General features: G+C 35.5%; 1 protein-coding gene across 13 annotated transcripts in view; it reads left to right on the top strand.

The window, feature by feature from the left end:
* CLASP2 (cytoplasmic linker associated protein 2) overlaps window positions 1-13,351 on the top strand; it is a 158,989-nt gene that overhangs the window by 114,886 nt on the left and 30,752 nt on the right. For 8 of the 13 annotated variants that reach the window (XM_053669047.1, XM_053669050.1, XM_053669048.1 and 5 more), the window contains 4 exons: window positions 8-71; window positions 9,464-9,627; window positions 10,810-10,888; window positions 11,017-11,067. In XM_053669047.1, the coding sequence (XP_053525022.1) occupies window positions 8-71; window positions 9,464-9,627; window positions 10,810-10,888; window positions 11,017-11,067 (358 nt within the window). The remainder of the gene's footprint in view (window positions 1-7; window positions 72-9,463; window positions 9,628-10,809; window positions 10,889-11,016; window positions 11,068-13,351) is intronic. The other 5 variants (XM_053669053.1, XM_053669051.1, XM_053669055.1 and 2 more) reach the window with 1 other exon arrangement.

Here is a 13,351-nt window from a genome sequence, read left to right as displayed (position 1 = left end):
TTGACAGTCGAGTTGAACTGAAAAGATTATGTGAAATTTTCACAAGAATGTTTGCCGATCCTCATGGCAAGGTACGTTCTAGTAGTTACAGTTATTTCCTCCTGCAGGTGTCGTTTGTATATTGCCCCTAAAAAGAAATAATACAATAGCAAAAGTACTGTAAACTATTTTTGTTTTATTATTGCCCTTGAAAAGTAATAATCTTTTCGAACATAATTGAAGTTAAATGTTTTATTTCATACTTAATTTAGAAGTTGCTCTCTGGTATTCATTTAAGCTTCTTAGAAGGGCGATGAGACTATAAACTGAAGGATGTGGTAGCAACCGCATCCTCTCATATATTTAGTAAGGGTGGGTGTATGAATTTGTATTATGAAAAATTGTTACTGTTTGTAAAGGAAGTAATTGGGATAAGTTTGTACCTTCTTATCCAGTTTTCTTCAGTGATTATTACAACACTAAGGAAATTATGTACTATCTGAAAAGGTCAGTTTTGTAGAAAAGAACTGTGACTACATATACAAAAGCACAACATATAGCTTTAGCCATAGTTTGGTACTAATATGAAAGAAGCATTTTATATATTGAAATAGTCCATTTCAGAGCGTTGTTCCCTTTGTAATGTCAATTAAAATATATTTGAGTCCTTCTGAATAACCTGCATGTGTATTGTGAAAGTTTGGTTAACTTTGATGGGTAGCATTGTTGTAAAATGTGTTCATTTATTTTGTTTTTAGCAATATATTTGAAAATGGTGAAGCTTTATTATGTATTTTTCTTTAGGACAGACACCAAGTATCTACATGAGAATTTCTAACTTAAGAGGAGGAGATTTGGAAAGGAAATTACAAGAAAAATATTAATGAATTTCACTTTAGTGTTTTTTTTATTGTCTTCATTTTTATTGTCGCACATATCATTTTGTTATTCTTTTCAATATTTTCATTATTTATGACATTATTTTAAAATATTACAATCCTACTTTATACATAACCTAAAACCCAGCTAAAGATTACGAATTTTTATACTTTATAACAATAACTTTTAAAAATTATTCTCTATCAAAAGGCATATTTATTTTATCCAAGACTATAAAAATTTGATTGAAGACAAAGATTAAAATACAGATTGGTAAGGAGTTTACTAAAACTTTAAAAAATTTCTAACTTTCAAACTGAACATGTGGATAGGTCTGCCATTTTACAATGACATTGAGTTTTAAAACATCTTCAATAATTTATTCCTACTGGAAGGTAGAAGACTGAGGCCAGTTTATTTCTTAAAGTCACAACTTTTGATTTTTTAAAGACAAGAATGGAATTTAGTTGAATCCTAGAATTTACATAGTAATAAAGAGAAACACTTTTTAAAAGAGTCTCTTGGAAATCAAGTCGGGAAGCTGCACCTGAAGCTGGCATAGAAACTAAACTGAGCATAAATGTTTGGCCTCCCTTAATGGATACGGAGAACGAGCTATAGTCCTCCCCCTAGAATTGCCAGGGAAGTGACTTTTTAGTTTTTCCTTATAGAATTTTGGAACAGTTCTTAGTGACCCATCTGGTTTTGATTGTTCAATTCAATTTTTTTTTTTATAGTTCAGTGAAGACAAAAGTAATAGGAATATTTTTGTTAAACTTGTTTGGCTTTTGTTTGGTGATTGTCCATCAGAGGTTCTGCTAATAATGTAACTTATTAAGAATAAACAGGATATATTACCGTATCCTGAGTTTAAAATATCAGGGTTTGATTTGAACTTTTGAATTATATCCTAATATTACAATAGTAGGTATTTCCCTACCCCTTTTTAAATGTAACTTTATAAAGTACCAACAGTTGCATCTTCATTATCAAGTAACTGTTTTTGAAACTTTCTTTTTTTTTTTTTTTCCCAAATACAATTTGGTTCATTTTCAAGGGTCTCTGTAAAGAGCCTGATGGTAACTGAGGATTTATAGGCCAAAATGATCTTTGTCACAACTACCTACCTCTGCCATTATAGTGTGGAGGCATCCATAGATACTGTGTAACCAAATGAATGTGGCTGGCTTGTAATAAAACTTTATATATGACATTGAAATTTAAATTCTCATATAATTTCATGTTCCACTAAATAGCCTTTTGATTAAAGAAAATTAAAATGTAAGAACCATTCTTAGCTTGCAGACCATAGTTCGCTAACTCGTGTTCTAAGGCAACTCTTGGTTACTGACACTGAAATAGAAACATAATGGTTCAGACCCTCAGCTAGAGGAGCTCATGCTACAGGTTGAAGGTTAAGACTGTTGAAGGAAAACAATGCATTCTAGCCCCTGCTGGGTGAAACTATTCCTGTGCATTCCTGGATGTTCTGGTTGTCCTCCATTTTTTATCTGTAATTCTTGTCTGAGTGCTCAGTGCTGCCTGGTGATTCTCTTCCCTTCATCTTTCCTGTCCTCTGTGGAGACCGTGTCAAATAATCTGTCCTCAAAACTCCAGCCCTGTTCACCTCCCAGCCCCATCTCATGCCCCAGGTATATGTCCTGGCCTCTTAGCTTACCAAGAAAATAGAAGCCGTCAAGCAGAAATTCTATTTCCTGCCTCCAAACCAGCAACGTAACCACATACAAACCCATTCTCCCAAAATTTTCTCCCAGTGAAATGGAAGGAGGGCTCACCTTGAAGGTGTTGTGAGGCTACATAAATGTATACCCTATTTCTTGCTAATATGGTCTCATTGGCAGGGTCAGGGATTTCTCATGAATTCCCACTTGCTGATTGACATCTATTTTTGCTTTTTAACTTTGTTATGAGTTTATTCAGTGTGCTGTTCCATCATTTTAAGGATATGCAGTGGGAGAGGAAAAGGAAGCCTGGTTTCCATTGGGTCTGACTCTCTCTTTCACACCATTTCTTTTGCTCTTATTTTCAAACACTTACCTCTCTGTTTGTTTTACTAATGTTGGTGTTGCTTAAAGTCTTATAGTAGACCCTCTTCTTTCACTCACTACCTTCTCTGAACAATAAACTACCCATTTCACTCTAATGACTCTCAAATACATCCTTAAAACCCTCATTTCTCCTCCTGCACTTCAGTCACTTGCCATCTTCAACTGTAAAACTGCTCTGTCTCATGCATCACTTTATCTCATCAGGTGACACCACCATCTCCTCGTTACTTAAGTGAAGAATTTTGGCATCATTGTAGAAACTTCATTCTATCTCAGTTGATTTCAACCTTTCTAATATCTCTCCATTCTCATTGCTAATTCAGGGCACAATCGTCTTGTGCTTGTTGTACCTCCTCCCCATCTCCTATCTCTAAATGCTTTACACTGAATCTTTAAAAAAAAATTTCTTGATTGATTTTTTTTTAGAGAGAGAGTAAGGGATAGAGAAAGATAGAGATGGAGGGATATTGATTTGTTGTTCCACCCATTCATACATTCATTGCTTGATTCTTGTGTGCGCCCTTACTGGGAATTAAACCCACAACCTTGGCATGTTGGAACAACACTCTAACCACCAGAGCTACCCTGTTAAGGCTCCACACTGCATTCTTTAGCAGTTTTTCTAAAAGGTAAATCTTTTCTATAAGCTTAAAGCACTTCCATGACTACTCATTCACCTCAAGAAAATGTTCAAACAAAGCCTGTCATTTGGCTTGTTATTGCCTTCTCCTCCTTAGCTCAGCCCGAATTATGTTCATTTTCCCAAACATGCCATGCACTTTTCCCTATAGCCTTACAACTGGAAGTATGCCATCAGGGACACTTCACTTTTGTTTTCAAGCCTGGGTTAGTTCTTTACTCTGTTTTGGAAGCACTTCTCTGAAAGCTCACAGGACAGAAACAACCCGAAGCCTTGTCCCTAGAATGGACTGTAGTGTTTGGAAGATGCCTCATACTGTGAGCTGGGTTGGCTGGATTTGCCCATGTTCTAGGTTGAAGTCAACATATCAGTTTCCACATTAATAGCTTCTGCATAGTAGCGAGCTTCCGTGATCAATGAAAGTCCTCCCCAACATGACATATGACATGTGTCATATGTATATATGAGACCATAAAGTGTCAGGCGATTTCCAGTATACAGTCCAGACATCTCAGAAAGGAAGGATTAGAAAAGAGCTCCTTCTAAATACCGTTGACATAGATGCTGGGTTTCTTTCTCATCTTTCCCAGAGGAGTAATGTGTTTGGTAAATATAGTCTGCAAGCTGAAATTATCTTAATAAAGAAACTTTTTTTTTTTTACTTCAGATGCCAGTATGGGAGTAAGTGATCCAACCACAATATATGTATGACAGTAATTTAGACCATAGAGCTACAATTGTATAATTTAAAGCCCCTTAATAATTTGACAGGAGAAGCAGTCCAAAACAGTGATAACAAGTATGGATAGTGGAGCTACCTTGCTCGGGTTCAAATTTGACCTCCAACACTTATTAACAGTGTGTGTGTTGGTTTCCTGATCTGTAAAAGAGAGTTAATAGCAATGCCCACCTCAAAGACTGTGATGATGATGATGAATGAGTTGACATATATAAAGCCTTTGGAAAGTACTATATAAGTTTAAGTTTGAAAAATTAAGGAGCTCAAGGATGATTTTTATTTTGACTCCTCTAGACCCATGTTTCCCCTCATACGTAAGGAGCGTCATGTCAGAAACGATCCTATGTTCTAGCATTCGACTGTAAAGGAAGTAGTTGAAAGGAGCTACCGTCATGAGGTGTATGCTTTGAATTGGCATTTTATGATCTCTGTAGTCCTTTCTACATTTTGAAGTCCTGCTCTTGCATCTTGAACAGCTAGAGTGAGAATTTAGTCTGTGACTACTAAAGTGGGACACAGTTGAGTGCCCTAGAAGGCCACATCTGGTTTCCTGGAGAGTGTTCTAGGCATCTCAGCTGCCTACAATCCTAAGATCAGGAGACCACGATGCACATCTTATCTGGCGAAAAGTAAAAGTCATGGTCTAAACACTTAATTTGTACCTCCAAACAGCAGTAATTGTTTTTGAGCCCTCACAAATAATTTGAAAACCTATTGCTTCTGAGGAGAAAAAAATAAATTAAAATTCCAGATACCATGCTTTGGAAGCAGAAGTGGGGGCAGGTGTCTTTTAGTCTTAGAGTCTCTGAAAAAGTTGTGCCTTGAGGATGTAGGGGCCTAGAAAAGAAGGATTTTCTACTTTTAACTTCCTTGATAAAGAGGTGAGGGAGAGACAGGAAAATCACATGCTCTTTTCCCCATACTATTCATTTAACTCTTGTTTTAAAAACTATTTTGAATTTATCATAAAACTGAAAAGCATTCGTCACTTTTATTTTCTAAGTGTTTTCTTCCATATAGGAACTTTGCATTGATGGCGACTAATTTGTGTGTTTTTCTTTTTTTTCTTTTTTTCTTTTTGCATGCTGTCCCCTGTGTTGGAACTCTCAATAGAGAGTAAGTTGGTTCAATATTTGTTGGAAACCTAACTTTACTGCATGACTGTGCAATTAACCCTTTTTCTCTATTTTCTCTCCCGAAGAGTTCATGCAGTGTTGGACCCTTTGCAATCCACGAAATGCTATTCGCAGTTATGCAGGCTGTCATTCTGTTTGGAGATGTGCTTTTTAATCTACTAATTAACCTAATTTGATTATGTTCTTCTGTATTTGATGACTGGCACACCTAAGATACAAGCAAGGTTAAGTAAAAGGCTGCCTCAATTGTAATAGCTCAACTATTACGATTCTTTTGCAGTAAATTACAGTTGTGAGGTATGTTGGAGCATAAGTTGATTCCATTGGATCATTAGCAATGTAATTCCCAAGTTTCACAATTATTTTTTAAAATTTAGTCCCAGCCTCCCCATATGAACTTTCTAATATTCTGTTAATGTCATTCCCTAAAACCAACACAGCAGTGATTTTCAACATGTTGCTTAAAATTTTGTTTTAGTGTTATTTTAGCATACTCACTTTTCATTTTCTCCAATTCCCATTAAGGAAACGAGAGAATACCAACATCTGACAGGGAACTCTTTGTGATAGGACGTTCCAATAAGAAATATAATGTGAAATTCCCAATATATATTTTAAATAGATACATGTAGGCAGCATTGTTATTGAGTAAGTACCATTGGTAAGAGACCAGTATTTTGAAAAAATAGTATAGTTCTATTTGCAGAATACTATAAAATCATATTTATATTTTTATTTAGCTATACTCACATTATATCTAATCAAAAGAAATTTCTACTTAGGAGACTCAAGAAAGTCTTCTTGAAGGGAATAGCAATTCAGAGTTTGAAAGGATCATCAACTTTGGATATGTTAGCATGAGAAGAAAGAGCCCGCTAGGCATGACTAGCATGAGTCCAGAGACGTGGGAGATTCGGAAAGTTTATAGGGAAGAAAAAGAGTTCAATTTGTCTGGGATAAAGAGAGTCTTACACATCTTCCTTTGCTTTGGGGAAAAAAGGTTGACTACCAATTAATTACAGGGTAAATTTCACTCAAGAGAAAATTCTTACTCTTTAAGGAACTTTTCCTACACATTCATTGAACAACTTTATATTCAGTAGTCAGCCTCTAATAACTTTGAATTTGGTTTTAATATGTGATACAAGGCTGTATAAAAATATAGTCTTTATTCTCAAATGTTATATATTCCAGATGGGAAGATATATAAATACAAGAAAGTTTAAATAGTACCAAAAAGCTATTCCCACCACAGGTTTCAAGTAGGGAGGATCAGTGACTTATCCAAGAAGCCTGTAGGCTGGGACGCACGTGGTGGTAGCGAATCACATACTGTGTGTAGATGGAGTGAGTGAGGAGTAGGGAAGGAAATCAGGAATGTGGGTGGTATGTGCTCAGGGACAAAGAGTTTATGTTGCCACAGAGTCTGAGGTCAGTTTGAAGAGTTAGAAACATCTCTAAGCATTTGAAAGACTATTCTGTAGACAGTGAAGCTACTATAATGGATTTTGTTTATATCAAAAGAGTAATATCACAATTCGATGGTAAGAAAGAAGCATGAGTTGGCCAGCTCTCCATTTTATAAATCGGGTTATATCAGAACACAGCTGTGCTCACTTGTTTGCATACTGGGGCTGTGCTACAATAGCAGAGTTAAATAGTCATGACACACACCACCGTATGGCCTGCAAGCTTAGAATATGTACTGTCTGGCCTGTCACAGAAATGCTCTTCTCACCCCTGGTACACAGGAAGCAGAATAACTAAAGTCAGGCCATTTCTACAGAAATCCAGACCTGAGAACAGAAAGGCTGGTGCCTACAATGATGGCGTGATCAACAGAGAGAGGGTCAGCTATTCCAGAGGTCATGGGACCTACTAGGCTAGATCAGAGAGGCCCTGTCAGGGAGGTCCCACTTCCTATGAAAAGGGAATCTGTGAAGACTGGCTCTTAAATCACCCCACATTTTAGATGCCAAAGGGAAATGCATGGCAACAAGAATAGAAGAAAGGAGGGAAGTAATAAGATAATAAGAGTAAAGCAGTGTCAAGCTACAGTACTCTTAAAAAGGTAATGGCCTTAATTTGGTGAAATAATTGTTTGAAAGATAACTGTAAACAAAGTCAAAGTAGGAGAAAAGTCATTGGAGAGTTTTATGTTGAATAACAGTAAAGTAGGTACGCTTAAGTTATCTAGCAATTGAGTGCATGGAACACAGCCGAAACCAGCTGTGGAAACCTGGGGCAAGTCACTTTTCTGGTTCTGTTCCCTAAGAACCAGGTAAAATGGAAGAGTTGACATAGGCATTCTCTTGTGCATGGTTTTCAGAATGGATTTTGGTATAGTGAAAGCTTAAACTTGTAATCTTCAGGAAAATAGGCAAGAATTAGACAGTGGTATGTGGGTAAACCAGGTTTGGGAGAAGGGTGGGAAACCCTGATTTGTAGTGTTTGCTATAATTTCAGATGTGTCAGTACTCCCACAATGGTATTTCAGGCCACCAACTAGCTCACAGAATTTCCAGATATTTCACAGTTAACTTTTCTAGATAGGTGCTGACTCCAGCACACCTGGCTAAATAGATTTGCCAGGTACCAGTAAAAGTGAGTACTAGATTAGATTCATGCATTTGTCATAGAGTAGGTCTGGTGAAGTTCAGTGGTATTCTGGGCCCAGTTGAGGGCCAGACAGTTTTAGTGAGGCAGTTGGCCAAGTTTTGAATCTAATTGAAGCCAGGTTTTGTGGCTGTGGCCGTGGCCGTGAGGGTGGGACAGAAGGTACTGACTATATCATGAGTAAGAACAGTGTTGAAGGAGGTGCTGCCTGGGTAGCACAGTGCTAGAAAATGTAAAGTACCACGCTTTCTACTCTCACAGATACAGAGCATCTTCAGCAAATAACCAAAGTGTATTTTTCTAATTCATACTCAAATGTTAAAGCTAAGTTATAATTTCGATAGGGAAAAAAACCTTCATTTCTAACATGAGAAAAATGGGAATTTATATATAATTATATAAAGGAAATTCAAGAAATAAAATAGGTACTGAGAATAAAACTTCTAACTTTCAAATTAAAAGAGCTACTTTCAGATTAACTGTTTTAAACCATAGATTTTTATAACTGTGATTTTAAATTGTCTCAATACAACATGCCTGACATTGTCTTAAGATTTCCTTTCTACTTACCTAGAAACAAATTTTCCAGTATGCTGTGGAATTTCCTGTAGAAATATAATACACATTAAGTAAATCACTTTCCATAAGTATTTTAATGACATACATCATTTATGAACATTAGCATCCTTTCCCTTAAATGTTTTTTTATCCTACAACATTTTTTAAAGTAATGGATTAATATTGGAACCAATTATAAAAACTCATCAATAGAAAGGAGGCTATTGATGAGTGCCCTAGCCTGCCATCTAGGACATTTTAGAAATCATTAAAATTTAGATGTAAATTTGTATTCTGAATTTATTTTATTTTAGTTACAGTTATTGTTATCCAAAATCATTTCAGTTACTTTTGGGGCAGTTTCACTAAACAGTTTATCTTATAACAAAAAATATGTGATAACTGACATTTTGAGAAATCTGAGGAGCCTCTATTTAGCTCACTAGGTCAGAGTTGTCTTACACTTCATGGTAGCTGTCAGCAGGGTCATCTTCTGATGACTGCAGTGCCACAGAGCTATAGGTTGTTCCTTGTCCTAAATTTCAGATGAAGTGGATTTCAGTTTAACCAGTTTGAGCTGTAGGTGTGCCAGTCATTATGGCCAACGTTTCTTTACCAAGTGATGCTGCATGGAATAGCTAATTGTCGAACTTCAGCAGAAGTTGGATAACATTTCAAATGCTCTTGTGTCACAGAGTCCAATGAAAGGCAAGAGAGATTATGTTTCTGCTTGGCTGCCAATCGCTGTGCCTCTGATTCCTATATTCCTTTCTACTACAGTTTGAATTGATCATAAATGTGAATATTTCCTCCTTTTTCTCCCCCCTACCCTGTTTATCAACTGTAGGTGTTCAGCATGTTTTTGGAGACTTTAGTGGACTTCATACAAGTCCACAAAGATGATCTTCAAGATTGGTTGTTTGTACTGCTGACACAGCTGCTGAAAAAAATGGGTGCTGATTTACTTGGGTCTGTTCAGGCTAAAGTTCAGAAAGCTCTTGATGTTACAAGGTAATTTTCTCATATGTTTCAAGTTTAACTGATAATAATCAGGGATATTTAGTTTCTGTGTTAGAAGTTCAGATATTTTCAAGCTATTGGGATTGCACAGACTCCTTTTTTAAATTATTAATGATGCCCATTCACATGCATCACTGGTCCTTAGATCAAATGCTGCTTTCTTTCATGAAAATTTCATTAACATTTGTGGATTAATTTAAAGTGGCATTATTTTTTTATCATAATTAAGATGGATCTGCTGAGTTTGAGGTAAAGATTTTATTCAATTTAATGTACAAATAAAATATTTCTAAGTTTAAAAAGAATATTAATGCATTAAGTATTTATTATCTTTTTAAAGAAAATTTTGGCCCTAACTGCTGTGGCTCAGTACGTTAGGCATTGCCTGTAAAATGAAAAGTCACAGGTTCAATTCCCAGTCAGGGCACATGCCTCGGTTGTGGGCCAGGTCCCTGGTTGAGGGCACGTTGATGTTTTCCTCTCTCTTCCCTTCTCTCTCCCTTGTTCTCTCTCTAAAAAATTAAACAACTAAAATTTTTTTAAAAGATTTTGAACCAATGATATATTTTTACTCTCTTGTGTAGAAGGTTAAAGTGAATTATTTCAAATATTCTATCTGTTTACGAAGTTGAGTTGAGTGTAGAATTTAGATATTAGGTGTGGGGAAGCATCTCTGATAAAGTTGAACATTTTCTGAATATGATTTGAGAAAGGGAGGAAGGCGGGGGGGCTTGGGGGAGAGAAGCATTGTTTGATTGCCTCTTGTACATGCCCTGACCTGGAGCTGGACTGACAACCTAGGTGTGTGCCCTGGTGGGAAATCAAACCCGCAGCCTTTTGGTGCACAGGATGACACTCCACCCACTGAGTGACCAGCCAGAGCTTGAATCCACAGTTTTTTATTAAATCCATAGTTGAGGCAAAATGGGCCATTATTTACTATAGTGTTGCTTTTTAACCCCCTACGGGAGATAAATAAAAATGTTCAGATATTTCTGGGAATAGTTTTTATTGTGTATTGTTTCACAAAGTCTGTACCACATACAGATACATATACTTAATGTATACTTTTTAAATGACATTATGTTTTGGTATTAAGCATAATTTCCTGTTAAGTTTGCTAAATGCTTACTTGCTATTTTTATTTTGTTTTGCTTTTTCCCCTTATTTTAGAGAATCTTTTCCAAACGATCTTCAGTTCAATATTTTAATGAGATTTACAGTTGATCAGACTCAAACACCAAGTTTGAAGGTAAAAATTTGAAGTCTTTTGAAGACATTATAAGAAATTTAAATGTCTTAGTAATAAAGTTATGTTAATTTATGTCTGTCTCATGAGAAGCTATTCAATCCATGGATTTTGTTTTTATAAACTTTCAGACAGCCAAGCCAGCACTTCGGGACCATCTTCACTCTTTTTGGAGCTCCAAGGTTTTTTGTTTTTGTTTTAATCTGCATTATTTCTTTTCTTAACTCTCTTTGCAATCTCTGCAGTGTTTCAGATAATGTTTGTGTGCATCTGTGTTCAACTACTAACCTTTGTGAGCCTTGTAAGCATGCGCATAATTCAATTTCAACTGTTACTCAAATGCCAGGCTGTTCCTCGGAGAAGCTTCCAGGAGCTACACATTTAGAAGGCAACACAGTATGGCCGCTAACACTAAGCTCGTAATGCAGACTTGCTCTATAAAGTCTTATCTGATTTTATGTTTGTGATTTCCCAATACTTAAAAATTTAAATTCTGAATAGGTATTTTGGATGAAATGTCAGTTTTGCCTATATTTACTTTAGTAAACAACAAATTTTAAGTTTAATCTCAGTGCTGTTCTCCTTAACTGAAATAGTAACGTGTTTTTTCTTTTTTTCCAATGTGGTATTTCTGATGTGTGCATAAAATTTAGAATCAGGATTAACTTCCTCAATTGTTATCAGCACACATTTTCCAGTTAATTTATGTGAAAAATAGATGGATTCCAGTTTGTCGTAAAAATAATTATTAAATTTAAATTGAAACAATTTAATATAAGCAAAGAATTCCTAAAGTTTTTTCTAAAAATGTTTCTTAGCGAGTTTTATTAAATGAGATTTAAAGTCAGGGAAATAACAAGCATATGTACATTTACGGTTCTTATATTTTTCTGCTCTGTTTTGCACGAAATACATTTCCACAAGCGTTACTGCCCAGGACTGATTTTGTTTAAGTTTCTGAATATGATTTTGTCTTAAAATCATGATTATGTTTCTTACCAGGGTTGGCTTACACTCAACATAATGTTATTTTTTTCAGCGCTGCTTTCTGAGGGAAATCCCATCTCTTAATTTTGAAAAGCGACCTGCAGAAGAGAATAATTTACTTGATATTGTTGAAAATATTTTTAGAATTCATTCCTTTTATTTTTTTTAAGGTTTTATTTATTTTTTAGATAGAGGAGGACAGAAGGGAGAAAGAAAGAAACATCGATGTGTGATCCCTTGCCTCTCCCACACCCAAGCTGGGGACCTGGCCTGCAACCCAGGCATGTGTCCCGACAGGGAATCTAACCTGCAACCTTTTAGTGCATGAGCCTGCACTCAGTCCACTGAGCCACACCAGCCAGGGCAGGACTCGCTCTTTGTCCAAGGCATTATGCTAAGCATTTTAAATTTATAGACATATAGAACTATAAATTTTTATTATTATTGTGTATAATAACTGATAAACTAAACTATAAATAGGGTTATGATTTAGGTATGATTTTATATTTTTCACAGTGTGTCATGGTTAAATATAAGAAAGTAAGATAGGAAGAAATGGTAATGCAAAGTGATTTTATTTGAGTAAGTTATATTTTTAAAAAATAAGTATAATTTGTTGACCTCTTTTTTCTAGGTTTTACAAATATGTAGAATTATACACAGCTTGGCCATTAGATTATTTTTTGCTCTCTTAAGAAGAATTCATGTTTGTCTTATGAAAATTATAGACTATGTTTATAACCTTCTGAAATACCCTACTAAAATGTAAACTTTCTAATGATTACATGTATATTGTGGTGATTTTGCCCATTTGGTGTAATAAACACCTATTTTTTGAAACTCTTTTAAAAGTTTACATACCTCTACAAATTACCAAGACAATGCAGAAATTGAATCTCATCTTGCAAATAATGGTAGCAAATTGAAAACAAAATACATTGATGTTCATTTTTTTAGTTTACTGTGGCAGCTTTCAGGTGTTAAGACTGACAGAGAATGATGTGGCTGTAAGAAGGCAGAGTCTTATGTGCTGCCATGATTCAGTGGGACCTGCAACTGCACAGTTAACCATTAAGTCTGTCTTCCTTTCCACTGTGCATTTTACTCAAGGGTGGCTGATAGGTTAACTCTTGGTTCTTTTCAATCCACTTCATAAAATTACAAATTATTTCTTAAAAATTATTCATTAGGAAATGAAGAATGTAATTGGATCCCTTATGTCTTGTTTGTTTCTCTGGAAACAGAAAAGGCAAAATACACAAGCATCAGAAACGTATTTTAATATTTTACTTCCTGTATATTAGCTTGGAACTCTCCAAAGACCTTGTTTTGAATTGAGTGAGAGAAACGACACATTAATATCAATAATAAGGGAAGAACGAGCACAGAAAAACTGATTACCTTAATCTTTGGTACTGTATTTTCAAAGTTACTGTCTTAATCATACATTTAAACCTTTCTTCGAAGTCAGGACATCAG

The sequence above is a fragment of the Artibeus jamaicensis genome, unplaced genomic scaffold (assembly GCF_021234435.1).
Source record: "Artibeus jamaicensis isolate MK-2021 breed Jamaican fruit bat unplaced genomic scaffold, CSHL_Jam_final contig_519, whole genome shotgun sequence".
In the NCBI taxonomy this organism is placed as follows: Eukaryota; Metazoa; Chordata; class Mammalia; order Chiroptera; family Phyllostomidae; genus Artibeus; species Artibeus jamaicensis.
Note: the sequence above shows the minus strand (reverse complement) of the source record. Positions and strands in the feature narration are given on the sequence as shown.